At 37.9% G+C, this 27,772-nt stretch overlaps 2 protein-coding genes across 2 annotated transcripts in view; both read left to right on the top strand.

Moving 5' to 3' along the window:
- The window catches only part of SCLY (selenocysteine lyase), a 121,923-nt gene that overhangs the window by 51,946 nt on the left and 42,205 nt on the right, over positions 1–27,772 (top strand). The window lies entirely within an intron of this gene.
- Positions 3,501–23,537, top strand: KLHL30 (kelch like family member 30). Its single transcript, XM_081956325.1, has 8 exons — positions 3,501–3,568; positions 7,238–8,090; positions 9,412–9,571; positions 12,946–13,032; positions 13,353–13,508; positions 14,836–15,024; positions 18,420–18,565; positions 22,276–23,537. The coding sequence occupies exons 2-8, from the start codon at positions 7,317–7,319 to the stop codon at positions 22,513–22,515; spliced, it is 1,752 nt and encodes a 583-aa protein (XP_081812451.1). The 5' UTR covers positions 3,501–3,568; positions 7,238–7,316; the 3' UTR covers positions 22,516–23,537.

The raw sequence follows: 27,772 nt of genomic DNA, 5'->3' as shown, positions 1-27,772 counted from the left end.
TAGTTTGGAACGGGTTAGAACATTTAGATACCTTGGGGTGGTTTTCCACTCGCAAGGGACATGGAAGGTACACCTGGATCACACATTGCAAGCAGCCAACAGATCCTCAAATGCAATTAAACATTTCGTTTACACAGGCGGAGATCAGTTAGTACCTGCTGCCTTAAAACTTTTCAAGGGCACAAATTCTACATGGGGCACAAACAGGAATCCTTGCAAAGAGAGACTTGCTAGAAACCATACAAGCCAAATTTAGCTGCACCCAAAGGAACTCCAAATGCCCAGTTAAGAATTGAGGCAGGCATGCCTCAAATTCAGGTAAGAGCCTGGAAGATGATGATCATTCATTGGCTTAAAATGCATTTCTTTCCAGAGGGACTGTCCCCACTAGTGTTGACTGACAACTTCCCCTCCCCCTGGAAACAGGCAATTGATCACAAACTGGGCTCTTATGGGCTCTCACCGGTATTCTTAATGTCTCTAGGCTTTGATCAGGCAAAGCAAGTAGTAATCAATAGAATGAAGGACATGGAGATCCAAGAAGAACTAAATAGGTTGCCTCTCCACAGTAGGGACAGAATCAAACAGGGTGTGTGGGAATTGGCAAGATATCTAGACCTGGTCTTCCCAAAACAAAGAATAGCTTTCTTCAGAGCCAGATTTAACATTCTTCCTTCAGCACTCTTCCAGGGCAGGTATAAGAGAACACCAACAGCAGAACGGGTTTGTATATGTGGTAAAGGAGAAGTAGAAGATATCTCACATGTTCTATTACACTGTGAGATATACAGAGCTTGTAGGTCAGCACATATTCTCCCCTTATTAGAGAGATTGCCAGGGAGGGCAGACAATTTTTATGTAGGCTTTCTCCTCCAGGAAACAAACCCGGATACCACTTATGCAGTGGCAAAGTTCTGTGTTGCTGCAATGTCCACAAGAAAAAAATTGGTTACAGAAGTATAGTTGTCACCCTGTACCAATTATTTGGACATATCTCTAACAATTTCTGGACCAATTTCATTGTATTTAAGTACAATGACAATAAAGATTATACATACCATTGTATTTACTCACATACCTATCAGCTTTGCACCCAGATAAACTAGGGAGTGACCCAAATAATTTGAGAACATGTATGTTATTATCCACTTTTAACGTCAATACTTTTTAATTATATTTTAATGTCAGTACTTTTTAACATATTGTAAAAAGTAATGTGTATTGCTGGTCTTTGACCGTAATAAAGATTTATACTACACTAGATTGACAGAAGCTGGGACAAGTAACAGGAGCTCACTCCGTTACGCGGTGCTAGGGACTTGAACATCCGAACTGCAGACCTTTCTGATTGACAAGCTCAGTGTCTTAGCCACTGAGCCACCACATCCCTTATATATTACATAAGCTTGGCTAAATTCATCAATGCGACAATCAATGATAGTATATATTTTATGAAATATTGCTTAATTAGTCTTCTCTGAGGCAGCATTGCTGTTTATAAGGCTGAAACACAATCTGCAAATACTTCTTGGACATTGACATCTTCCTCTGCCTTTTGTTTGGTAAACTTTTCCATTTAGCTCCACAACAGCCTTGTGAGGGAACAACATTGTCTTATAACAATGCTACATCAGGAGAATTATAGGAAATCAAATTAAACATTAAGCCCAGCCCAGGGGTTGGTTCCAGCTGGCACTACTGCTGGTTCGCTTGTGTGTGCACTTCGCAGTGCAATTAAAATTGTTCTGTGCATGCGCAAAACTGAAAAACAAGATGGCGCCACCCGGGAAACCGGTTCGGGGGCGTGGCAAGCCTGGATCGCTGCCGGTTCCAGCAACCCAGGCTGCCAAACGACTACCGATTCAGCTGAACCAGTCCAAACTGGTAGGAACCCACTACTGGCCCAACTTTTTCATTGTGGTTTTCATTGTAAAGTCTTCTAAGAGAAGAGAAATATCTGAAAACAGTATTTGGGCCAGACATTCCTCAAAGCTGGAACTACCCTGGATTTAGTGAACCAGCCAATGCAAAAATCAAATTTTGATCAGTGAATACTGTTTAGAACTCAGCAGTTCTAAACACATGAAGTGCAAACTAACCAGTTACATTTTAGCCTAGCATGTGGTGTAAACCCAGCTGGGGTGATTGTTGAAAATGCAAAAAATTGGGATAGGTAAACCCTAACTAAAGTTCTTATGGGAAAGCATGTTAAATAAACACAGGCCCACTGTGTGTGTGTGTGTGTGTACGTACACACAGAGTTCATGTTTATTGAGCAGACTTGCCTATAAATATAATCAGGTTTTGAGGAGATGCTAAAATCTAATCAGTGACATGCAGTCAGGTGAGGCAAGTGAGGCACAGCCTCACCTCTCATCATGAAAAGAAAAAAAGATGTAAAAGGAAAAAGTAAATTAAATACTTGTATTTATCTACTGATCTGTACCATAAAGTTATTTTCCATTTAACTTCACCAGTTCTACATTATTTGGTATTAAAATTGCAGAATTTTCACATTTACCATTCAACTAGTCAGGCGAGAGCTTACGGTGAGGCTGAGCTAGCTGTTACCTCACCATGGATGACTCTGCTTAACTGTTTTACATGATCTTTATGAGACCATATTGCTGTCTCTCTGTATGTCACTTTTAACAGTTTAGCTGATGTATATAATATAAAATTGAGTGTTTTTTGTCAATAACTATGTGTGGAATGTGTTTCTTGTGCTGAACGATCATAAAACGCCAAAAAAGTCAGACTAGGTGAGGCACGCAGATCTCATGCCTCATAGTACAGGGTGCTTGTTCTTCCTGTGACTCAGCGGCAGCAGAGTAAGTGAGAGCCACAGAGCGCGACGATATCAAGGACAACTTTCTTCCCTGGCCGTGATCGCCATCGAGACAGAGAGACTTTTAAAACTATAAGAAGACAATGCAAAATTCTACCAACAAGTTATAGATACTTTTGTTCAGAAGGAGCAGCGGATGGACTTCATTTATAAGTAAAGGTAAAACCCATAATAACATCATTTTTTTCAATTAAATGTGCTTTTTCGTGTGCTACAGTATGTGTAAAGAATGCTGATATGAGACTTTAAACATAACCTGTTAACTGTTGCCAATCAAATATTGGATAAGATAATTTGTAGGATTTTAATGTTTGTAAATCTGATTGTGATGACCTCAGTGCCTCACCTGTCATAAACCTCACTGTACGTCACTGAATCTAATAGATGAACCATAATCAAATCAAAATCAAATTTCAGACTTGATTGAAATAACTTCAAATCTGCTTCTAGGAACTGCGTGCCTTCCCTCTAAGTTCTCATCCTACTTACTTATTTGGGTGTTGCTTTAAGAGCAGGTGATCTGGAGAGAATAACTGTCGAAGCATTTGGCCTTCCTCCTCTATGTCGCTTGTAAGAACCAATCTAAAAATACATATAGATAATCTGCAACTGCTGGAAAAAAACCCGCCTAATAATTGCCACTGCCAAGGGTCAAGGCAAGCTCTCTTCCCAACATGCTCCCAGATCAGACATTGCCTTCATACAAAAGAAGTTAACAAGGTAAGCTCTGGAAGTTGTTGGGTGAGGATTCCTGTTAAAACAATGATAGGTAATATTAACTATTAACAAGAGAGCCAAAGTAGTTGTAGGGGTTAAGATACCAAACTAAAACCCAAGAACTCTACTTATGCCTTAGGCAAAAAGACAACTGAGTGACCTTGGACTATTTATTCTCTAGCAAGAAAGCTGTTTTATTTGCAATATTTATGTTCTGTAGGGAGAACAATTACAATATAATTTCCAAATCTTTCTTGGCACATCTTTTTATTGATACATATTAATTTTGGGATTGTTTTGATTCTTTCACGTTGCGCAATCTTAAATTTTATGATAGATCAGCTTAGCAAAACAAAATAAAATGGGGATAAAATATGTGTCTTTCCTATACAGCAGGCTAGTTTTTAAACGAGAGGGTAATTACCCAAGGGAGTAATTTGGATATTTCCTCAGGATAATGGAGCAATTTGTAATTACTTATTTGTGAGTCAAGAATCCAGTTTGGGAGTTGTTTTGTGGAGGTAATAATATTATTTGAGACCGGGAAAAGAGGCAATTGGTTCAAATAAATATCACTGTGTAGAAGGCTAAGGTGGAAATATGAAATCCCAGACCTGGAGTTAAGGTGTTGGTAGAGCTCCTGGTGTCTGTGTGTGAATGTTTTTCTCTGGACTATTACACTATTTTTTAACTGTTCTTGTTTGTATAGCAAATGTTGTAAGCCACCCAGAGTCTGTCTGAGTGGGGTGACTGTAAGAAATCTAATAGTCTCATGGGGGATGTAAAGTTGTCACTGACTTATCTGTATCCAGCATTTGCTATGCCAGCACCTCTTTGACTTGGACATTACCTGAGACAGGAAAGCTTCCTTGGAGAACCCATAGAATTCAAATACATAAGCCCTCTATTTTAGCACTGAAATTATTTGCCTAAGTATGGGCAGAAATTTTAACTTTAACTTTAACTTTTAACTAACTGTAGGAGAAAATCTCTGCTCTACATGGATTAAGTAGTTTTTGCAACAGGAAAAACTCCTAAATCTGAATCAGTTCATCAAATGTATATAGATAACTAATAATTTTAAGCAGTAATTCCAATAGAAGAGAAAATAAGCAGTTCAGGGTTAAGTAGTGAAAGTGGAGTGGGTTAATCAGTATATAATGAATTCAAAAGATACTTTATAGAAATGTGTAATTACTACTTTTAAGTAATTGGAAGAAGGCTCTAACTGAACACTGTATGGGAGCTGAGAACACACTTTGGCAAGCAGTAAATTAGCAAGAATGAGTAAAGCACCCCTTACGAGAAAGTTCCAATTGCCAAGACATTCTGAGTTACATAGTCATCGTGAAAATTTCTCCTGCCAGAGACCTGAAAAACAACTCCAAGATATTTGAGAGTCTTGGTCTGCTCCGTTTTGTGAGTCACTGTGTCACTGAGTTTAATCACTGTAGATTACTAAATCTTCATCCTAGCAATAAATGGCAAAGAATCTCAAGAGAACTAAAATATGCCTCTTAAATCAAACTAGGGTTTTGATTGAAATATCTGGTTCCTAATCTTTGGGGCAGGGAAGATATGAGAACAGAAAGTAACTGAAGTAGAGTAGTGGCTGATGATTGACTTATCTGTATATTACTAAAATTCTGGTCATGACCTTTAATGGGGTGTTACAGTGCATCACAGGGCAACCATTTTTGAACCAAGGTATCTCAAATGAGCTTACTTACAGAATGTGTCCAGAATCTGAGAATCATGACGTCTAAGGGAATGATGTTTGGAAAGTTATGACTGCTTCAATGCTACTGGCTGTGATGCTGTGCTACTGTTGCATCGCCTGATCTTTTTTCAATTTTCTACGACAGTTTCCCAACTAATGACCTAATCCTTTTCTTTGTCCCCCACTCAGCACCAGCCATTTACCTGTCTGCTGGAAAGGGAAGTTTGAGAGGGAGGGAGAGAAGGAGGAAAGAAAGAAGGAATGAAGCAAAGAATTAAGATGAAAGAACCCTCATGCACCCTTCCTAACCCATGCCACATCCTCCATGCTTCCCAACGTGCCACCCCACCAAGGCACCTTCCCCAATGTATGTTTCCCACCCTGACTTTCTTAACCTACATAACACCTCTTGCTCATCCAACATGCATCCTCTCTGACATGATCCAAGCCCCCCCATGCACGCTTCTTCCATACCCCCATGCACCCTTCTTGACCCATGCTGCCCCTGTGCTCCTTCCATGACCCATATGGCATCTCTTGTCCATCCCAAATTGCCTTTTCCAACCCCTATCTCTTCTACATGCCTTCCCCAATTTCCCTACATCCTTCCTGGCCTGTTCCACCCTGTCCCTTATGCCGTCTCTGACCTGCACAGCACTTTTTGCACACTCTCAAGCAGTCCCAGTCAATCCCTGCCCAAGCCACTCTACTTTCACTACTTAACCCTGAACTGCTTATATTCTCTTCTATTAGAATTACTGCTTAGAATTATTAGTTATCTATACACATTTGATGAACTGATTCAGATTTAGGAGTTTTTCCTGTTGCAAAAACTACTTAATCCATGTAGAGCAGAGATTTTCTCCTACAGTTAGTTCATAAGGCAGTTTGTCAGGCACTGCAAAGTTAAAATTCCCGAGAAACTATTTCTGTCAGGCTGCTGATTTTAAATTTTAAACTAGAAATTAATAAGGTTAGATCACTGCTAAGTTTTCCACATCCTGCTCTAGGAACTGCCCCTACTAAAAAGATTTATAACTATTGAGCATTGGCTCACTGGCAAGCCAAGTTTTTGTGAAAAGATAATATCATGTTTCATAATATACTTAATAAAAGTGATATCATTAAGCTTGGGTTTCAACCCACAACCTTCCAGGAAATGACTGTTAATAGTTATGGAGCAGAGAAAAGTCATCTGGTGTAGGATTGAAACTTCATCCTATATGTTATTCTTCCAGAGGACTTTCTAGAAGACCTCTTTAAGGGCTTAATGGTAGTGCAATAACGACCCCCTGGGGGATTCCACAAGAAATATTTTCTGTCAAAAGATACATCCTTATTGATTCTAATTTTACTGAATAATCTATCAGATCCTCTGATTTCTCTTTCCTTATTTGAAGTTATTGCAATTCTGACAGGAATCTTAGAAGTAGACCCAGAATAATCAACAATTGCTTTTATACCTTGCTCCTTTTTAGTCCTTAATGTTGAAAATCTGATTATTTTTGGCTTAGTTATTGCAGCTTGTTTGTGTGTGTATACATGTATGAGGTAAATTAATGGTGAAGCTGTTCCATGGGTTACTAACAGTGTATCTCTGAGATCAACAAGCCTCTTCAATTTTCTTCTTGTACATAGCCTGGCAGAGCTCTGGTCCTGACAGTAATGGGGAAACATCATCCGTATTTAATGTTCTACACTCATACAGATTTATTTTACTTGTAAGATCAGGATAATCACAATTAACACTAATTGATTTTGTTTGTTTGTTAGCTTAAATGAATAATAGATATATGTGTAGCATGTTAGATTTTATTTGTATATTTCAGATTTCAAATGATGTAAATAAATAAAAATAAATATTGAATTGCATACTGTAAACATGGACTTATTTTAAAAGGCCCATTGATTCAGAAATTATGTTGACTTTGTTCCTTTTATCCTGTGAACAGGACTGGAAAAATATTTTCTATTGGGAGCATTTAAAATCATTTCCAAGTACAGAATTAGAGCCTTTTGCAGAATATTACCATGGTGAGGAACATTGATGACTTCGATTTTTGCCTTCCATCCCATCCTCAATCTATTCTGGAAGGACTACAGAGCCTACGTTCCAACCCCAAACTTTCAGATGTCACTTTGATTGTTGGGGGACAGGAATTCCCTTGCCACCGCAGCATTCTGGCCCTCTGTAGTCAGTACTTCAATGCTATGTTTGCTGGTGACTTTATGGAAAGCTTTTCAGCACGTGTAGAGATCAAAGACGTAGATCCTATCACTATGGAGTCCTTGCTTAATTTTGCTTACACAGGAAAAGTGACCATCAATCAGAAGAACGTGGAAGCCTTGATTAGGACATCCAGCCAACTCCACTTCCCCATCATCCAGAAAGTTTGCAGTCGGTACTTGAGACAGCAGATGGATGCATCCAACTGTTTAGGCATTTGTGAGTTTGGAGAGACGCATGGCTGTTCAGAGATTTCATCTGAGGCGTGGTCATTTTTGCAAGAAAACTTTGAACTTGTATCTCAACAGGAAGAGTTTCTTCAACTATCGAAAGAGAGGCTAATTATTTATCTGTCGAACAACCTACTGCAAGTACAAAAAGAACAGAGCCTTGTTGAAGCTGTGCTCAGGTGGGTCAAGTATGAAAAATTGGCCAGAGTGATGCACCTTCCAGAGCTTCTTGACCTAGTGCATTTGGTTTCATTGCCAGATCAGTATCTGCAAAACATGTTGTCATCTGAACCACTGATTCAAGAATCAGAAGCTTGCAAGGCTATCATTGCTAGACATCGGAGCACGGTCAGTGTTTGGAGGTACTATGTATTTTTTGACCCAATTCTAGTTCAGTTTGAAGGCTAGAACATAGACAATGGAATTTCTGGACCAGTGATTGGTTTGCTTGCTATATAAATCTGAACTCACAAAATCACCGAGCTTTTATCTAAAATTTGGTTAAACTGGCGAAGACTCATATTCTTGTCCTAGGAAAAAAGGTGGCATTTCTTTTTAATAGCCCATCCTGGGCTGGTTAGGAACATTAAGGATTTGGAAACCAAGAAAGTCTTGCTACCTAGAAAAACCTCTGGGCTTGTTTGTGGCTCGGCTGGCAGATAGAGGGTGGCTGATTGTACAATATCTGGTAAAATGCACTATTTAGTTTACATATTAATTATAGGGCCAACAGATTTAAATTTCCTTACAATAAATGCCACTCCATTTGTTTTCTTGGTATCGTGTCCTGAATAGTAGACAGTGGAGTCCTCAGACTGGATTGAATAGATAACATCATCATCGTGTTTACACTTGCATTATTTTTTTTACTAATCAAAGTATTCTTCAGAATAAATTTTGAAATGTTAGAATTGTTATTGTTAAGTGTGGGTCGAGTGAAGAGGCAGGACTCTCAGCAAGTATAACAGCTCTTTATTTTGCAGAATGGTATATACAAGTGCCAGAGCTGTCTGACAGCTCAGCCACTGGGATCTCTTGAATTTTTCCGTCTATAGCGTGAACCAATCCATTTAAACCACCTGTCTTTTCTGACTGACAGGCAGACCAAAGGGAAACCTTCACCCAAGGTTTCCCTCCCTATTATGATATTCAACAGTTATTACCATCATAATTAGGAACTCTCTGCAGCACAGAAAGCGAGTTGGGGGACAAAGAAAGTAGATTTTAAAAAGTCCCACTGAAATGATCAACTGTAGATGAATGTTCTGTGTTTACCAAGTGAACTGAATGGTAATAGAGGGATATGTGCCCCATAACCCTACCTGATTGAGATAGCAGAGAAAGGCATTTTTAAAATGCCCAATTCTATTACTTTCATTCTTTTTTCTTAAGAAAAAAAATAGTATGCGGTCCCAGTGTGTTCAAATTGAAAAATAAGTGGGAAGGCATATGGGGAAAAAATCAATGGACTGTACATGCACATTAAGGGTAGGCTGAACCTCTTGCTTTGCTTGAGCTAGAAAGTATATAGATACATTACAGGAACAATTGGGAAGTTTTGCTTTACCAAATGCCACCCTACAATTTCAAACGTACGATATACAAAATGTTGAAAAAAGCAACTGAGAAGCTTTCTATTTTGTGAGATACTTTTTCCCCCTACTCCAAGGCAGAGAACAAGCCCTTTGTCCAACAGAGACTGAAGGCCCTTCCACAGAAGCTAGAAGAGGTGCTGGTGGTTGTGGGAGGCAGAGCTTTGGAAGAAAATGATGAAGATGAAGAGCAGCCACACTTCTCCAGAAATGTTGCTTTTTATAATACCAACACTAGTAAGTATCAGAAATCTTCCCTAATACACAGCGTCAGAACAGCTTTATTTCAAACCAGAACAGTTTATAGATTACTCCAGCTCAGTGATGGCTAACCTTTTGGTGCTGAGTACCCAGCAAAACCCCAAAATGCAATGTGAGTGCCCCTGGTACATACCCAGCACATGCATTCCACTCCCTGTGCATGCGGGGCAGAGACCCGAAGACCAAATGGCCAGCGGGATCAAATGCGCAGTGGAGCTGGGCTGGGGCAATGGCTGGAGTGCCCACAGAGAGGGCTCTGCATGCCACCTGTGGCATGCGTGCCATAGGTTCACCATCAGGGCTCTAGCTTATGCTACTGAGCACTGCAGTGCAACAACAACAGTGATCTTGTAGAATTTAAAAATATTTATTTCTTTATTCAATGTATATGCTATCCATCTCACTATCAAGCAATCCTGGGTGGGATGTTCGTGACACAAATCTGAAAAGGCAGGATATACATTTTGGCTTTTTGGAGTCATCATGTTTATGCTATACTATGGCTGGAATATCTTTCCAAGGAGGAAGTGGGGATGGGAACGTTCAGAAACGTTACAATTATATTGGGATCTGTCTATTGCTCTGTTGATTACATTCCACATGTTTTTGTGCTCACAGTTCTTTGTTTTTTTTTCCTTTGTGGAATTTCATTGAAACTAACAGCAAAACCTCTCAACATCTATAAAGCGAGGTCATGTTTGTTAACTATTATTTATATATGTTGATTGCCCAATTATAAGGCCTTTCTTTATCTTCTGCCTCATTCAGTAAGTTAAAGGAGAGGTGGGAAAATAAGTCTATAACTACAAAGCAATCATCAAAGAGCACTTATCCAGGCCTACCTTCAATAAGATATATGTTAGTGTGGGCACTAACTTTTTGAGTAGTTCGGAGAACCGGCAAATACCACCTCTGACTGGCCCCACCCCCATCTATTCGCTGCCTCCCGAGTCTCAGCTGATTGGCTGGGTCAAATTTTGTTGCCCTGCACAGAACAGAGCTGGAAAGCAGGAAACAATCATGTTATTGGGTTTAATGTAGAATTACTGACGTTGCCACAGGCAACTTAGATTTCCAGATGATGTAATGTTCTGGGTTTTCTTGGGCTGTTTATTATTGTGAAGCAACTGCATTCCTCCCAGGCTCACATTGACAGTGAAACCTGTCAGACTGGCCTACAAATTCACTGAAGTTGGAAGAGGAACTAATTTAGAGGTTAGGACTCTAAATTCTGGATCCTTGGTGTAATCTGGAAAAGATGATGTAATTTTAGGGCAATGTTGACAATATTGAGAACATAGAAACAAATAATGTCCATACATAATTATTGCCAAAACATATCTGGGTGTTTTATGTAACAGTTCTAATAAATGAGTGCTATATTTTTAGTTTTAGAGAAATCTTTGGCTAGTCCTTTCCACAAAGGGACCAAGTATTGATTCTGTCTACACAATTGTCAGTAAATACTGATTGAATGTAATACTGCAATGTGATTGGGATTGTGACGCTTATTATATCCACACAAATTAATTATTATTAGTAGTAGCAATGTTCCTCTCAAAAGCCCCCCTCTATCTATCTATCTATCTATCTATCTATCTATCTATCTATCTATCTATCTATCATCTATCTATCTGACAAAGCCACTGCAAACTCAGAGACCAAGGATGTATTTTAGCTCTCTCTCCACTATATCCCATGTTTCATGCATTGCCAATTTATCTCTTCATGTACAACTTTACAAAAATGGAACCCAATCTTTGCTTCCTCCTTGGATAAACTTATTATTTATTCCCAATAATCTCTTCCTTGGAGTTGTTCAGGCTATTGTTCCTCTCTGAGCTTTCTTTTTTTCGTAGACCAGATTTCTGAATTTTATCCAAAATAACAGTCATAATCAGATATTTTTAAGGTTCATAGTCATCTATATTCAGCAGAAATTCTCAGTCTTATATTACCTTACCTTACCTTGTATTTTATCCTTTGTTCCTTATAATCCTGCTCTATCTTTATGTTAACATAATGCTGACCAATTAAAGATATGTTACTCGTTATGACAACACATTACCTTTAACTTCATAGAGGTTTTCTGTTTGAATATTTGCACAGTGGCATGTTCCTGTCCTGAAATTCATCATGGAAACCCATTTTTCTTGGTGTTGTCTTTGCTTACTCTTAAACTGTTATTATATTGCCATTATAGTTAAAGTTCATGGGAAAATTGGTGCTGTCTTCTGCTCTATCAACCTTTCTGCCCATCACAGCTTTCATTGTGGTGCTTTACGCATTTGCTGTTACTGACTCTGTGATATGGACTTTTCAATACTTGCCAAAATATATTTTACTTAATTATTTATTTAAATCAGTGGTTCCCAACCTTTTGGGGGGGGGGCATGCCCCACCTAAGCATCTCTGAAATCCTGATCCCCTACCCCATGACATATAATTCTTACTATTCAAAAAGTGAACTCCTAGTCACGCGGAGGAAGCCTAAAAGGTCATTAACTTGGTTTAAACAAGGTTCCGAAGAACATGGCATCCATGAAAGAGAAAAATAAAAGAACAAAAGACAGTAGAAGTACTAAGGAACTTAAAAAATAATAATATGAAGGGATATGAAAAAACAGCAAATAAAGTTTCAGAACATATAATAGACAACTGAAATGCATAAATATAAAATAATTTAATGAAAGTTTTTTGTAATACTTTGATCATATTAATTACTATGCATATTAAAATACAGGTACTTAACAAATTCAAAATACAATTTAAGCTCACCTCAAGTTTATATTTACAACACAATCCTATGCATGTCTACTCAGAAGTAAGTACCATTGTCTTCAATGTGGCTTACTTTCAGGAAAATGCTGTAGGATTGCAGCTTTAGTCTACTTAGGTTAGTGAGATCCTTGTGCTTGATGCCTGCTGCAGAGAGATTTTATATTAGGCTCCAATTTAGTCAGGTTCATTTTCAAGTCTCCTCATTCAGTGGTATCCAGTCGATTTTTTTTCTTCAATAGCAAATCAAATCAGGAATTAATGTTAGGTTGGGGAAAGAAAAAATATTGGGATAAGGAGAAACTTAATTCCTAGACCCTTGTTACTGATTGAAGATATAGTACAATATAGAAAGTTGCATGTAGGACATGTCTCTTACTCAATGATGGAAAGAGAAATTAGAGATATGTAGGGAAAACGAGAGGATTTTGGAGTTTTGCTCAACATATTATTACTGCTAATATCCTAAAAATGGAAATTATGCAGAACCATCTTTATCATGCAAGGCAAAACTCTTAGGAGAATATAGGAATTTAACAGGTTATTTATACATTTGGTTTTTTCCATTTTAGAAACATGGATTGCTTTGCCTGATTTTCCAGATTACAATAAATGGGGCTTTTCTATGATTGCTCTAAACAACAACATTTACATTACAGGTAAGTATAGCAAACTTTCTGGCTTTCTGGCTACTACCAAATCTCTAAAACATTTTATGTTTCCCCATAAGACTTATTCTGCTCACCTGACTAATAATAGAGAAACTACTATAATTACATAACACATATATCACATAGCCAGGCAGTAAAAGGCAAATGCAATAATAATCCATTATTTTATCAGATGCATTTCACCTAAAAGTCTGCAAATTGCAGTAGGCTTGCACAAGATGCAAAAGCAAAAGGAGTGAATAAATGTCAACTCTGAAAACAATAATAGATTACTTTCACAATGACTATGATAATGATTTCTGCTTTAGGTGGCTCCAGAGGATCACAGAACGACACATGGTCTACAACACAGTCCTGGTGCTTCTGCCTTAAGAAGGCTGTCTGGAAGTCCATTGCTCCAATGCTGAAGCCCCGAACAAATCATGCCAGTGCTGTTCTCAACGGAGAGATCTATGCTATTGGTGGTAGGAAATGAGATATGTAATGGAAAAAAGCCTCATTATGCAGAAACCTTCCAGTCTAACTGATGGTAGAGGATTAAGGGATCTGTAGATACCCTTCTCTGGAGGACAGGTGGTTGGAGAAAGTTACTCTACAGCAGTGACATGCGGTGAGGTTTATGGCTGGTGAGGCTGGTGACGTCATCAGGAAGGCGGGGAATTCTTAACAAGGCGCCGGCCACGACTCGGTTTCCAGGGTCCTTTCGCGAGCGAGCTGGCAGGGAAATGGTAGCCGACGGTCCGAAAAGTCCGTTGCACTTTCTGCTTTCACGACCAACTTCCCATAAACCTGCCATTGCTCAGTGTGAGGAAGGGAGCCGCTCACGCATGCGCATTCACCCTGGAACCATGAGCTCCAGCGTCAGAACCCGACAGAAGGCAGGGAATGGGACCACGTGTGCAGGAGGGAGGCTGAGGCTAGAGGAGCCTCCTGCACTTCCCTCTGTCCTGCACACGTGGTCCCATTCCCCGCCTTCTTGAGTCAACATGCAGGGGACCGCGGCTCACGCAGTCCCATTCCCCGAGGCTCCTCAGCACCTTTTCCCTTTCCCCTTTTTTTTTCATGATGAGAGTGGTGAGGCTCTGCCTCCCCTGCCTCCCCTGACCGCACGTCCCTGCTCTACAGGCATAGATCAGCAGAGGCCCAAGAGAAAGAAATAGGATTATTATCCAACCTGCACAAAAATGTAACCGTTGAATTTCCAGAAATATTTTCTCTACAATTTGGAGGTGTGTGTGGGTTGCCAGAGAAAGTCACAGCAACATTTGGTTAGATACTAAATTACAAAATTCTAACACTTCATAAGGTGACTTCTGTCATATAGTGGTAACGCAACATAGATTTAGACTTGTTTTTCAATTGGGATTAGGATGGGGATAAGGATGAAGAACAATTTTTGATACAGCAACTGCCAGAGCTGAAAAAGTGAAAGAAGAAGGCCATAATTCAGGCTCATTTTTTAAAGAAATTGTGGAGAAAAATGTTTGGGGGCTCCCATGGGTATTCAGGCACTAACACAGATGAATCTTGGTTAATATGAACTGTTTTACATCATGATGTGCACTTCTTAGATCATTTTAGACCTCTTGCATACCATGGATAGATACCTTTTCATGAGGCTGCATATAATTTGAAGAGAAGAACCAGCCTTTATCATAAGACTGAAAAATATATACTGTAGATATTCCTTTGTTGAACTAAGTTAAGCCAAGTTCATATGACTTTGCTCTTTGCCTGTATTGGTGCAAACTTATGTAACAACCTTTCCTCCCCCTTTTATGTATTTCAAAGGAACCACTATGGACATTGTGGAAGTAGAATGCTACGATCCTTACAATGACAGCTGGTGCTTTGTCAGTCCTGCCTTGAAGTATGTCAGTAATTTTGCTGTAGCCGGATGTCTTGGGAAGTTGTACCTCATTGGTTCTTGTGCTATCAAATACAATACATTGACCCTCCAATGTTACAACCCTGCTATTGGTAAGGGGGAATAGAAATACTTCTAAGGAAGCAGCTGGCAGTGCTTTTGCAGCAAGTTCTTTTGTATTTTATAATAATTGAAATACAGTATATTCTCTGACCTGGTTCTAAATGCCTTATAAAACTTGTCACAACTAATACTGAATGGAAATCCATCATTTCCTATTATATGTTGCCCAAGTATCATGCAAATGTGTTGGTCATAATCATGGGCAAGATTTCTCTGTGCAGGACATGCCTCTTACACACACACACACGCGCACACACACACACACACACACTGTAGTCAGTTAAACAGGTGCTCTCATTACAACAACATCATTAAAATTGCTTTGCTTTGTCTTTTATGAGTAAATAATATCTGTACTTTCTCCTATATACAGTATGGTAAATACAAAGGTATGTGCCTTGATCCATGGTGAAATTGAGGTTAAATTTGATTCCAGCTCTTAGTAATGCACAACATAGAACATTCCAATCATATCTCTTTAATGGCAATGCTAAATAATTGTGGGTGAAGAACTCAGAAATATACTGTATTTGGAAATCTTTCCTTGATTACAATTAATTACACGTGGACAATTTGGCATGTTGAATGCTAGTCTGTTCCTATTACTTTCATTTGTTTGTTTATTTATTTATTTATTTATTCATTTACAGTGGTTTGTAGTCTTCTGTAGCCAGCTATCTAGCTTACAATTCTATATCATAAGTATATGCCATGAGGAAACTTTCAAGTTACTTGTTTGTCATAGCTTTTTGGAATTTGCTCAGCTAGCATAGGTATTATCAGGGGTGGCCAGTTCTAACCTCTTCTATAGAAGAGGTTCCACAAATCTACAGTACTGTTTAGAACCGGTTCCAGCTCTCTCCCTCCCCCCACCCGTCCGCACATCATCAAGATGAAGAGCGAGAGGAGGAATTCTGGGAGTTGAAGTCCACAAGTCTTAAAGGGTCTTGTAACTTGACAGCTTTAAGACTTGCACACTTCAATGCCAGAGTTCCTGAGCCAACATGACTGGAGGAGGAATTCTGGGAGTTGAAGTCCACAAGTCTTAAAGCTGTCAAGTTTGAACACCCCTGGGGTTTTTTTTCTAAAGGGTTAGAGGTGCAAGGGTCTTGTAACTTGACAGCTTTAAGACTTGCATGCTTCAAATGCCAGAGTTTCTGAGCCAACATTTTGGTTGCTAAGTGCCAAGCCACTCCCACATGGTCACATGGCCAGCAAGCCACTCCTACAAAGCAGAAGAGGTTCTAAAAATTTTTGAAACCCACCACTGAGTATTACGCTATATGAGCCAAGGTTAGTTTGCCCAGGAGAGATTAGATGATAATCATGAAACGTGCCTACATTACAATAAATGTCAGCCTCCTCCAATTGCTGCTCATTTAATGCTAGACAGAGACAGCAATGTTTATCAAACGCTTTATCAGTTGTACACCATCTCATCTTGTCTTATTACATTCAAAATGGTGGTAAGCTTTGGGCTGTCTTTCATTTCTGGCCATATATTCACTGCCTCCTGCATAGTTATTCACCAAACACCCACCTCTATCTCTCTATACTTCTCTCTACCAACCCTTGAAAAGTCTTATTGTTCTACTCGTTACTGGAAAGATTAAACCAAATCATATAGTAGTCTGCCTAGAAAAAAAAGCATTCAAAATAACATGGCAATTACAGAAGTCAGGATAAATTTCTAACACATTTTGATACACTAATCTCATGTTTTGAGTGGGTAAATTTACCTAGCAGAATTACAAAAAGTGTAGATAAAAGTTATGTTCAGCAAAATATTTGACAAATGTATTTTAGTATTCTGATTAAAAAGTTAAATGTAGGCTGGACAGCATGGTAATTAAGTGGATTAACTAGCTTGGAAACTGTATTCAAAAAGTGCTCGTTAGTAGATCCTCTTCAAACAAGAGGTAGATATTAAATGAGATCCCGTTAAATTCAGTTCTGGGCCTTGCATTTTTAGCATGTTTATTAATGAAGTGGAGGGAATGGTTTTCAGCTGACACAATGTGAGATAGCTAAGACACTAGAAGACAGTCAAAAAAATGGAAAGCATCTGAACAGGTTAGATAAATGTGCTTAAAATAATAAAATGAAATTTAACAGACATTTGCCATTGAAAGCCTTCTTGCTTGCTCTGTTATTTTCCTTGAAAGTTAATCCCCTGCTTAGATTTCTTTTCCCCTAAGCCTGATTGCAATATGAGAAAAAGATCTTTGTATGGGGGTATGCGTGTTAGTAATATGTTATTAGGTGTCAACATCTGCTTGTGTGAGTGTACAGTGAGTGTACATACAGTATATGTTCCATGTATTAATGTTCATTACTGTGGACTCATTCAGGAGGAAGACTATTACCAAAATAAAGATGATGAATAGAATAAAAATAGAGTAGAGTAGGGTAGGGTAGAGTAGAGTAAAGTAAAGTAGAATTAGAATTAGAATTAGACTAGACTAGACTTGAATAGAAATAAAGTAGGGTAGGGTAGAGTAGAGTAGAATTAGAAGAGAAGAGAAATAGAGTAGGGTAGGGTAGAGTAGAGTAGAATAGAACAGAACAGAACAGAACAGAATAGATAGAAAAGAAAAGAAATAGAGTAGGGTAGGGTAGGGTAGGGTAGGGTAGAGTAGAGTAGAGTAGAATTAGAATAGAATAGAATAAAAATAGGGTAGGGTAGGGTAGGGTAGAGTAGGGTAGAGTAGAGTAGAATTAGAATAGAATAGAATAGAATAGAATAAAAATAGAGTAGGGTAGGGTAGGGTAGGGTAGGGTAGGGTAGAGTAGGGTAGAGTAGAGTAGAGTAGAGTAGAGTAGAGTAGAATAGAATAGAATAGAATAGAATAGAATAGAATAGAATAGAATAGAATAGAATAGAATAGAATAGAAGCTGGAAGGGACCTTGAAGATCTTCTGGTCCAGGAGAACCTATACCATGTCAGACAAGTAACTGCCCAGAGTATTGAATATGAGATACTGTGTAGGAAGCCCCTTTTAGTACTGATAATTTCCACTTTCTTAGATTGTTTTACATCCATTTTGATAGCCCAACAAAGGTTTTAATATTTAGGCCAAAGAGATAATTCACTTCTAGTATGATTTTTCTTTCATTATCAAGAACTTTCAATGACTATGTTTTATGTGCATGTATGGAGATTTTATATGTATGGAGGTTTTCTGGGTTGATGGTAATAATAAAAGTAGGATAATCTGAATTAGTCAGGCTTTAGCTTTTATTGATATTTTTTCCTTAAACAATCTAAATTACTCAACCACAGATATTAACATATGATTTTAATAGACATTTTAAAAATATATTAAAGTGTGAATTTTATTCAGTGATAATGAAGATTTTCACAAAAATTATTTTTTTTAATAGATGTCTGGAGTATAATTGCATCTCCCTTTCTCCCCAAGTACCTCTCTGCTCCTTGTTGTGCCTCCTTGCATGGAGTCATTTACCTTATTGGTGATAATACAAAGAAAGTCTATGTGTATGATCCGGATGCTAACATCTGGCAGAAGGTGGGTAAATCGGGAGTAACTATATTATTTTATATTTAATTATTCTTGGATTGGGTATATATTACTTACATCCTCACCGCTCATGTGCAGAATTTCAAAGAATAGGTGTGTTTATTTTACCTGATTATTCTAAGGTTGTCTCAGTAAAGCTAGTATTAATGCTAATAATAATAATATACTAACAACTAAAAAGAAATGATTGTTATACCCAAGACAATGGAAACCTTTCCCAGCCTTGCACTTTAAAAATGAATCAGGATTCAGCTTCCAGAGTTTTACATCTAGTTGCAGTCTAAATTATAGCAGAGATTCAGGTTGCCTTAGTAGAATTATCTCTGGTCGGCAAAACAGACTTTGTGAGTCTTTAATATATATTCATGTTTCAGAAAAACAAGATCTGTTTTCTGAATGATGGTATCTCAAGCAAAAACTTAGCCTGGTCCTATTCTGCTGGCTGCTTGGCTTCAGTGAAGATATAAGCAATGTTGTTGGGAGGTTGGTTTTCAATGTCATGCTGAAATCCATCTGCAGCTGTTCACATGGCATCATTGCTCAGATGACTCCAATGCACAGGACAGGTGCAGAAGATACCCTGCCAGATTCCCCATCTCTTTTAATTTATGAATAAGTAGTTAACACTGTCTATTTCGGCTGCCCATTGGTTCTGCTTTTGCCAGTGCCCCTTAAAAATGTTGTAACAACTTGTCATTAAACAATTCCTTTCCAAACCAATTTTCTACTTGATTCTGTTAAAGGACTGTTTAGGAACAGCCTCATTCCTTGTTATGATCTCATTGTTTTTCAGATGGATAGACAAGAGTTAAACCAAGTCTATGCAATACAGCCCAATATGGCAGCATACTGTATAAATGAAGAATGCCTTTTATGGCTCTTGAGGGCTGTACATCAATAAATGTATATCAGGTCCAAGGTATGGCAGCATTCATCTAGGTATTATCCTTGCCATATTCAACTGTTTGGAATCCCCACCATATATCTGACATCCGTACAATTGAGCGGGTTCAGAAGTATGAGAAAAGTCTTCTACTCTTCTGTACACAATAGACTTCCTTATGCTGCTAGGCTTGAAATTCTTGGTTTGGATAACTTAGAACTGCATCGCTTGACGTCAGACCTAGATATTGCACATAAAATTATACATAGTAATTTTTCACCTGTAAATGAATTTTTTTGTTTTAATCGCAATCATACGCGCGCGAGCAACCGCTTTAAACTCAATGTAAATCATTCTAAACTTGACTGTAAAAAATATGATTTCTGTATTAGAGTTGTCAAAGTCTGGAATTCCCTACCTGATTTAGTTGTCTCAGCTATAAATTTGCACAGTTTCAGTCACAAATTGACTTTTATGGACCTTACTTAATACTTAAATGGTCAGTAGAGGAGGCGTGCATAAGTGCACTAATTTGCTGATCGTCCCTGTCATTGTATTTTTATTCTCTTATTCTTGTTCTCGATCGTGTTTGTCAAATTCCAATAAAGAAATATAAATAACTAAATATATTTATACATTTCTTCACCTAGTCATACACTGTATATGCCTTCATTTATTATTAACTACTGTTTTGAATTAGATAATCAGTATTAATTTTAAACTAGTGTCAAACAGCTATATATAAAGGATTATGTTGAGAGAGAATTTAGATCTTCTGCTTTTAATATTACAAACACTAAATGCTGCCCCCCCCCCCAAATCTGCAAAAACACAATAAAGCACATTAAGAAAAGAGCATACTGAAGGGTGCAGAGTACTTTTTAAAAAAAATGACATTAGAAGATTTTTACAGTATTTTAAAAGGCTGCATCAAAAAAATTATGTATATAAAATAATAAACGTAGGGTGATTTGCATTTTAAAAATGAGCATGGAGATTTTGACAAATGCAGCCGAATGTGTTCTTCTGACATTTATACAGAAATAATTATAATCACTATTAACTTTGGAGCTGTAAGAGCTGATGATTATAATTAAAATATGTTAAAAATTGTGATCCAAATATCTGATGAGTGTCTCTTGCCATATGAATCCACTCAAGGCCTGATAATTCTGGCCTCTTCTGAATACCATTATTTACAGAGCTTCATTACGCATTTACTGAGAAAGACTTTTTCTTGGGAACACCATGACTCTGGAGTAGTCATTTCAAGAACATTGTTCTTAACCTTAAAATGCAGAGTTTCTGATACCAGGTTAAAGCTGATTTAATTGTCAGGCATTTAGAGGAACTATTGTTGGGACTGGTTTATTTTAGCATGTTTTGAATTTTTTTTTAATTTGCTAAACTTACTGCAAACATTTGTTATAAGCAGTTACTATATTTTCAATGTAATGTTATATATTATCTTTCAGTAAATACAGCTAGTCCTTGAGGTATGACAGACCATTTAACAAATGTTCGAAGTTACAACACCGCCGCCCCCAAAGCTACATAGGAGGCCCTTTCAAAGTTATGACCCCTGCAGTGTCATTTGCCTTATGGCTGACCGCAGAGATACTGCAGCATACCTACCTACCTATTTCCCTCCCTTCCTGCCCTGCCAGATCCTCAGAGACATTGGGCCTCCTTTGCCATCCACTGAGTTCCACACACTCCTTCCCACCTCCAGTTGCTGTTCTTTCAAAGATAGGCAGAGCTCAGGAAGTCCTAGTGTGGAAGGCTACTCCCTTACTGGGCCATTGTTGGGCCACATGACACAATTGAGGGGAATAAATTCTGCTGCTTTTGCTCTCGTCACAGTTTGTTCCTCCTAAGTGCCAGATGTGGTCTTCCCCATCCCTGAGTCACCCTACTTTATACCTAACAACTCGTGGATTCATTTAACAAATGCATTTGGGAAAGCAGGGATGGGGGTGTTCTTAATTATGTATTTAATTTACCATACAACTTGAACCTTCAACTAAAACAGGCAGGCTCCATTACAGAGGTGGGTTCCTCCTGGTTCAGCCCGGATCGGGCAAACCGATAGTGGTAGGGGCAGGAGGCTTCACCCACCTACCCGGATACTTCTGCACATGCGCAGAGCACAAGCGAACCAGTAGAGCCAGGATTTGCAACCCACCGCGGCATCATTACTGTTGTAAGATGAGGACTAACTGTAGTCCGTTTCCAGTTTTGTGCACCAACTCCTTATATGGCATTTTAAAAGCACTTAAAATAAGTATTAAAATATAATAAGATTATGTACCGTATATATCAAATCCAGTTTTTCATCTCTTGCATAATTATCCCTTACAGTTTAGTAATCCTGCAAATGATAAGTGTTAGATATTAACACAAGCTACTCCAGTCCTCTGTTTCCACTCCAGTCCTCTGTTTAGGCGGGAACAGAGGTTTAATCTGATTGGTTGAGAGGTCTGACAGCTCCCTATAAAAGGAGAGCTGTCAGACCTAACTGCTGCTGGATTGTACGTACTTGACTGTTGTAATAAAGAGCTGTTGTTGCGTTAAACCTGAGTCTGCCTTCTCATTGCCCTATCTAACAATAAGAATCAATGAGTCTTAAAGATATTCATTTGTATATTTTAATGCATGTGATAGTGTCTGTTTTTTCATTCCAGCACACAAAAGCCCCCCCCCCAACTAGATATAAGTTCTATATGATTGACTGCTTCTTAATCGATTGCTGCTCTATGTGTAAATTAAGCGATCTTCTTAAAATATCCCAACATGACTAATCTATATTTTTCAGGTGCAACAGCTTCATACTTTGCATGAAAATGGTGGAATGGTACCACTTGGTGGTAAGCTTTTTGTCACAGGTGGTTACTGGAAAGGCATGGATGGCGACTATCAAGTAGAGATGGAAATGTATGATTGTGCCAAGGATGTTTGGACAAGAGAAGGGTCACTTCCCTGTTTATGGCTCTACCATGCATCTTCTTCTATCTTCATGGATACTTCAAAGTGGAGGGAACCTTTCCAGACATGAGTCTATGGAGATTCTCAGTCATCCAGGTCATGGTTGTCCCAAAAATCTTTTTCAGGAGGCAACTGGACTTTGTTGTTGTTTTTCTTTTGAACAAGTTTCACCTCTCATCCAAGAAGGTTCTTCAGCTCTGGCTGGATGGTATGGAATAGAAGGATTGATATTCCTTGCAGACAGCTAGTCATTTGCATTATTTTAGAGAGTTGTTGAGGCCACTTGGAGGTTTATCCTCAGGGTCACCTGAGTAGTCCAAATTTCTAGTTGTGATCGCAAAGTTTGGTATATGGTCTCACAGCTCTGCTGCTTTGACTGAAGCTTTGGAGAGATCAGGTGTTCTGCATCTCACACAGCAGACTGTAATTTATGAATTAAGATTTCATATTTATTTATTAAGAGCTAGGTTGGCGTAGTGGTTAAGGTATCACTAAAAACTGGGAGACTGTGAATTCTAGTCCTGCCTTAGCCACAAAACCAGCTTTTTCTTATCCATAAGAAGACAATGGAAAACCTTGCCAAGAAAACTTCAAGGACTTGTCCAGACAGTCTTTGAGAATCAAAATACAATTGAATGGATGAAAAAAATATCAATGGTACTCACCATCTTATTTTTTGTAATGTTTCTGTGATTTTTTTTACTAGTCATAAACATGTTTCTGAGAAGTGATGCTATGGTATATAAATCATAAGCTTATTTTTGCCACAGTTGGAATATTTTTACAATTAGATACGATCTTTACTAACAATTGTGAGGAAAATATTCTGATAGTCTATTCATCATGATAAAGAACAACAATAGGCCGACTGATTATTCAATTTTATAAGATTATTGTGCAATTTGAATGGTAACTTTAAAAATGTATTTCTGTTCCTACATCTTGGAAAATCATCTAGACAGTTTTTAATATCTATAATCCATTAATAAGGGTAGATGAATATTTATAGTCCATTAATAATGTATCTAAATAGTTCTCTGTAATTTCTTATATTATTATGAACTTCTAAAGAATCTCAGAATTCTTTCAAATATAAATAAAAAATGAATCCAAACTCAAGGTGACTGGGGTTTTTGTACAATTTTTATTTTAAAATTTGATGTGTTCTTGGTCTAGCTATTATATAACTTTTATGAAATTTATATCTATAATAATCTATGTTGTGACCATTATTTAAGTTAAAGTTCCTGAAATATTAATCTACCATCCTATATTTCCTATAGTGTAACACCAAGATGAGCAGCACTGATTTACATATTTTAACCTAATTGTTGTATGTTGAATATTGTAATCATAAAAGAAGGTACAGAGGATGTACAACGCTTTGTATTTGATTCCAAAACATTCCTTTGGCATACAGGAAAACACACAACATAGCATGTGGCTGCAATTCATGAAGTCAGCTGCATCTGTTTGTGGGACACACAGTAGCTGCTTTAATGAAATCCTTAGAAACACCTTTGGAGAACTAAATTGAAAGCATTGCATGCTCTAATATGCATTGACTTTTGTTTTGAGGACTAAATGAAATTTTCATTCCCATGACATCATTTGGATGGTCAAGGAAAATAGAAGGAGAAGGGGAGAGTGAACAGCTTGGTTACCTCATTCTTCTGGGAACTTAGGCCAAGACAGTGACGTGAGAGCTCAAGAATGGAACTTAAGACTTCATTTACGCATGAAGGAAAAACGAGGGGGAGAGCCAGACTTTGGTATAGCTCTGCACATATAGCTTTTTGTAGGCTTTCTAAGATGTTACCAGTTTCTGTCCCTGAAGGTAAGAAGGCATCAGCCAAGTGTACTTCACTTGGCAAATCTATAGATTGATATGATACAGCTGATACACAGTGTGGAAATCAGACTGGTGGGACTAGTAAATACTTCCTCTCTTATCCAACGCCTTATCTGAAATTTTATGGATTTTTTTTATCCTTCTTTGATTACTGGGTCTCTCATTGGCCACATGGCATGTATATTGTATATATTAATAAGGACTGTGTTAAAGGAAATATGAGCAAGAAAAATTATTTTTTTAAAATAATTTCTCACACAGCCAAACTTAATTTTCAGAATATAAGAACAAGTGCAGTGTTTTTCCCCAACCTGGTTTCCTCAAATAACTTGAATTACAATCTTCAGAACAACCAGCCAACATAAGCTAAAAGTCTTGGAATGCTTATCCAAATATACGTATCAAGAGTGACCCAAAATGAGGAAAACCAACACAGGAATTTCTGTATCTCTTCTTTTTGCTCCTTTCTTTGAATGTGCTTTTGGTACATATGATGTGAAATATTCAGAATTATAAAAGAAAATACAGGATGGCTGAATAATCGAGGGAGATACTGGAAAGCTCGGCTGTATTCCTGAGTGATTCAGCCAGGCTGTAACACCCGTAATTATAGGCACATCCACATGTTCTAACAGTCTTGTGCAGAACATCTCGTTAACCATTTCTTGAGGACTGGAATGTACCATATCATCCTCAATCTGTCCCAACCCATTATAAAGGCAACCTATCACCATAAGTAGGGTTTTACACTTTCTGCTAATTTATGTGGTGTAGTGTTGCCTGCCTACTGCATAAGAGCCCTATTACCCTTTCCAGTTTTATCTGGGAGACTCTGCTTTTCTTCTTTACTAAGAAAACTAATAAGAGGAGCTTTGGGAGGCAAGAAAGGCCTTTATCGAAGTCCTGAAACTGGTGGGACTAGCCTGGTGGTGGGCAGAGTGAGCAATTTTATAACCAACAACTGAGAATCAAACCAACAATGATCAGGTTGTTTATGCAGCAGGAAAAAAAAATGCATCCCAAAGTGCAAAAAGGGAAAGAGTAGATTTCCCTTATTTTCTGCTTTTTAACTATTTCTATTATATCTGGGCTAATGTGAATGAGATTATGTATAGCATTCTTAGAACATCTCCTTACATCTGAGTCATTGTATAAATAGAAATCAAATGAGCGCTACTACACTGTTAACACCTCAATTCTTTAATTGATCCAGGGCATCTTGAAGGCAGTCGTAAGTTCATACTCCTTCCTCCTGATCTCAAGATGATGAGAAAATGGAACACCAAGAGCCAATTGGTGCTTTCTCCATTGAACCAAGACAAGAAGGGAAGGAAATCCAACCCTTCAATTGGTGCCTCATCCCTAAATTATAGTAACTCCTGCAGTAGTAAAAGCATTTCCCCTTCCCCCAGGGTTTTCAGTTCATGCTATGAACTGAAAAAATATATAAACCATTGGTATGAGGATAAAGCTGCATTGTAATCAAGACTTCATTATTCCTGCATATGAATTTTCATTTAAAACTGTCATGATGACACAATACTGTAATTTTTCAGTTTTTCCCAACAGCTGCAATCAAGGTTGCGAGTTGCAGTGTGGAATCTCTGTGTATAAGAGTAATGAGTGAGTGTGAGAGAATGCGGGAAGCATTAAGCTTAGAGGCTGGGCTATCATGAGACACCAAGAGACAAGAAACTGTGGCAAGCTGTTAATACGACCAGGCAAAATCAAGTTGTTGTTTTTTAAACAAAAATATGCAATTGTAAAATTGAGCAGAAACTGACCAGAAGCATTAAGATCACATTTGTTGATATTGTACAGAGGATAGCACCTTTTGCAACTAATGTTTTATTAAAAAGCGATAAGCTTTTGTGAGCTGCAGCTCATTTCATCAAACTTGGACCACAAAATTTTGTTTCATCAGATTGACCACTAAAGTGTGCTTCTGGAAAAGATGCTACCAGATTCATCCTGATTATTTAGCAAATAATGCAGTCACTTGTGAAATCTACTAGAGATCTCCAAATTTAGCAGCTGTGATCTCTATGGCAACCTAAGTCAACAAGTCCAGAAAGACAAGGGTTGGAGCAGAGGAGACATGCTCTTTCTGACCACATTGTTGATGAAGTATGCTAGATTGTGCCCAGAGCATAAATTGTGTTGGGAGAAGCCAGAAAATTGGAACAGCTAAAGATTACTAAATTGTCCTAATTGTGAGTGGGTAATTAGATGAAGATAACAATCTGATAAAATCAGGGCATGGTTATACCAATGAAGATGAGGATGAGTCTTTTAAAATGGCTGTCTCGCTGTGCTCAAATGGCTTCCCATGAAGAATGGTATATCGGATTAACACTAAAGCCACATAGGGAAGGTCCCTTTGAATTTTCTGAAGAATGGGAAGGCTGTGTATATTCCAATCCTCCTTTGACAGACCCATGGACAGATCCTAAACATCATTTTTAATACTTTTAGTAAAACTGGAATTCTGACTTGACTGGGAGGCAAGAGCCATAGAAGCTTCTGTAGTTGAAGAAGGGGTTTCTGTGATTGCATCAGGCCTCCAAAGTTGAATTTTCTCTATCCTTAGAACATAAGTGCTCAAGCATAATACGGCCACTGGCCCAAATGTTTAGAGATTATAATTCTGAAAAATTCAAAATCCTTTTTGCCATTTTTATTTTGACTCCCAAAAGTAACCATATAAGCTATGACTGCATTTCTCTTTCCCACTGTATTCCTGAGAAAAGTCTCAAAGAAGGCACTTGAACCATATTAAATGGAGTATTAGAATGAAAAGCATTTCCTGCAATTATGCAAATGTCCACATTATGCAAATGTTCAGAGACTCTCCCTTGATAGTCTCCATTCTATCTCATACAAGTTCATCTTCAGTCTTTTTATTAAATCTATTCAAAGGATTGTCCAGGTTGGATGATCAAATGGAAAAAAAATCTCTTCAATTCTTTAAGTGAACTAAACTTGTGATTAAAATGAAAAATGTAATATTTCTGAAATAAAAGTAACAGAAAAAACATATTACAATCTTCTGTAATGTGGAATGACTTTTATTGTGTCCCCATTGTTTTGTTATTACTACTTTTGTTATAGTTTTTACCTGCACCTGTGTTTCTTGGTTCCATTTTCTTTATTTTCTTGAATGTATTACATGATAAGTGAGTTAGGATTGAAAAAGTTTAAGAAATAAGACAATTATTTTAATTATAATGCTACACGTGAAACATAGATTTTAGATTCAAAACAAAACAGCATTAAGATGTGTCCAAAGAAATGCAGTATGGGAAGTGTGATGCCCTAGAATCCTTTCAACCTCCAGGTCTTCCAGATTAAGCCCCCTTTCTCTCAGCCCTGACCTAAGTAAATTCTCTACAAGGTAGAAACAAAGCCACTACAACCATCTGCATTTCATGTTAACCTGCAAGCCACTGAAGTTTTATAGTGCCACTTTTAGTGC

Source organism: Natrix helvetica (genome assembly GCF_964273705.1).
Source record: "Natrix helvetica genome assembly, chromosome: 5".
Taxonomy (NCBI): domain Eukaryota; kingdom Metazoa; phylum Chordata; class Lepidosauria; order Squamata; family Natricidae; genus Natrix; species Natrix helvetica.
Note: the sequence above shows the minus strand (reverse complement) of the source record. Positions and strands in the feature narration are given on the sequence as shown.

What these genes read in the sequence shown, in the direction of transcription:
- KLHL30 (XM_081956325.1), top strand. Translation starts at nt 7,317, where the DNA reads ATGGTGAGGAACATTGATGACTTCGATTTTTGCCTTCCATCCCATCCT. An exon ending in TTTTTATAATACCAACACTA is followed by an intron (nt 9,572 to 12,945) that starts GTAAGTATCAGA and finishes TTTCCATTTTAG; the next exon opens with AAACATGGATTGCTTTGCCT. An exon ending in ATGCTAACATCTGGCAGAAG is followed by an intron (nt 18,566 to 22,275) that starts GTGGGTAAATCG and finishes TATATTTTTCAG; the next exon opens with GTGCAACAGCTTCATACTTT.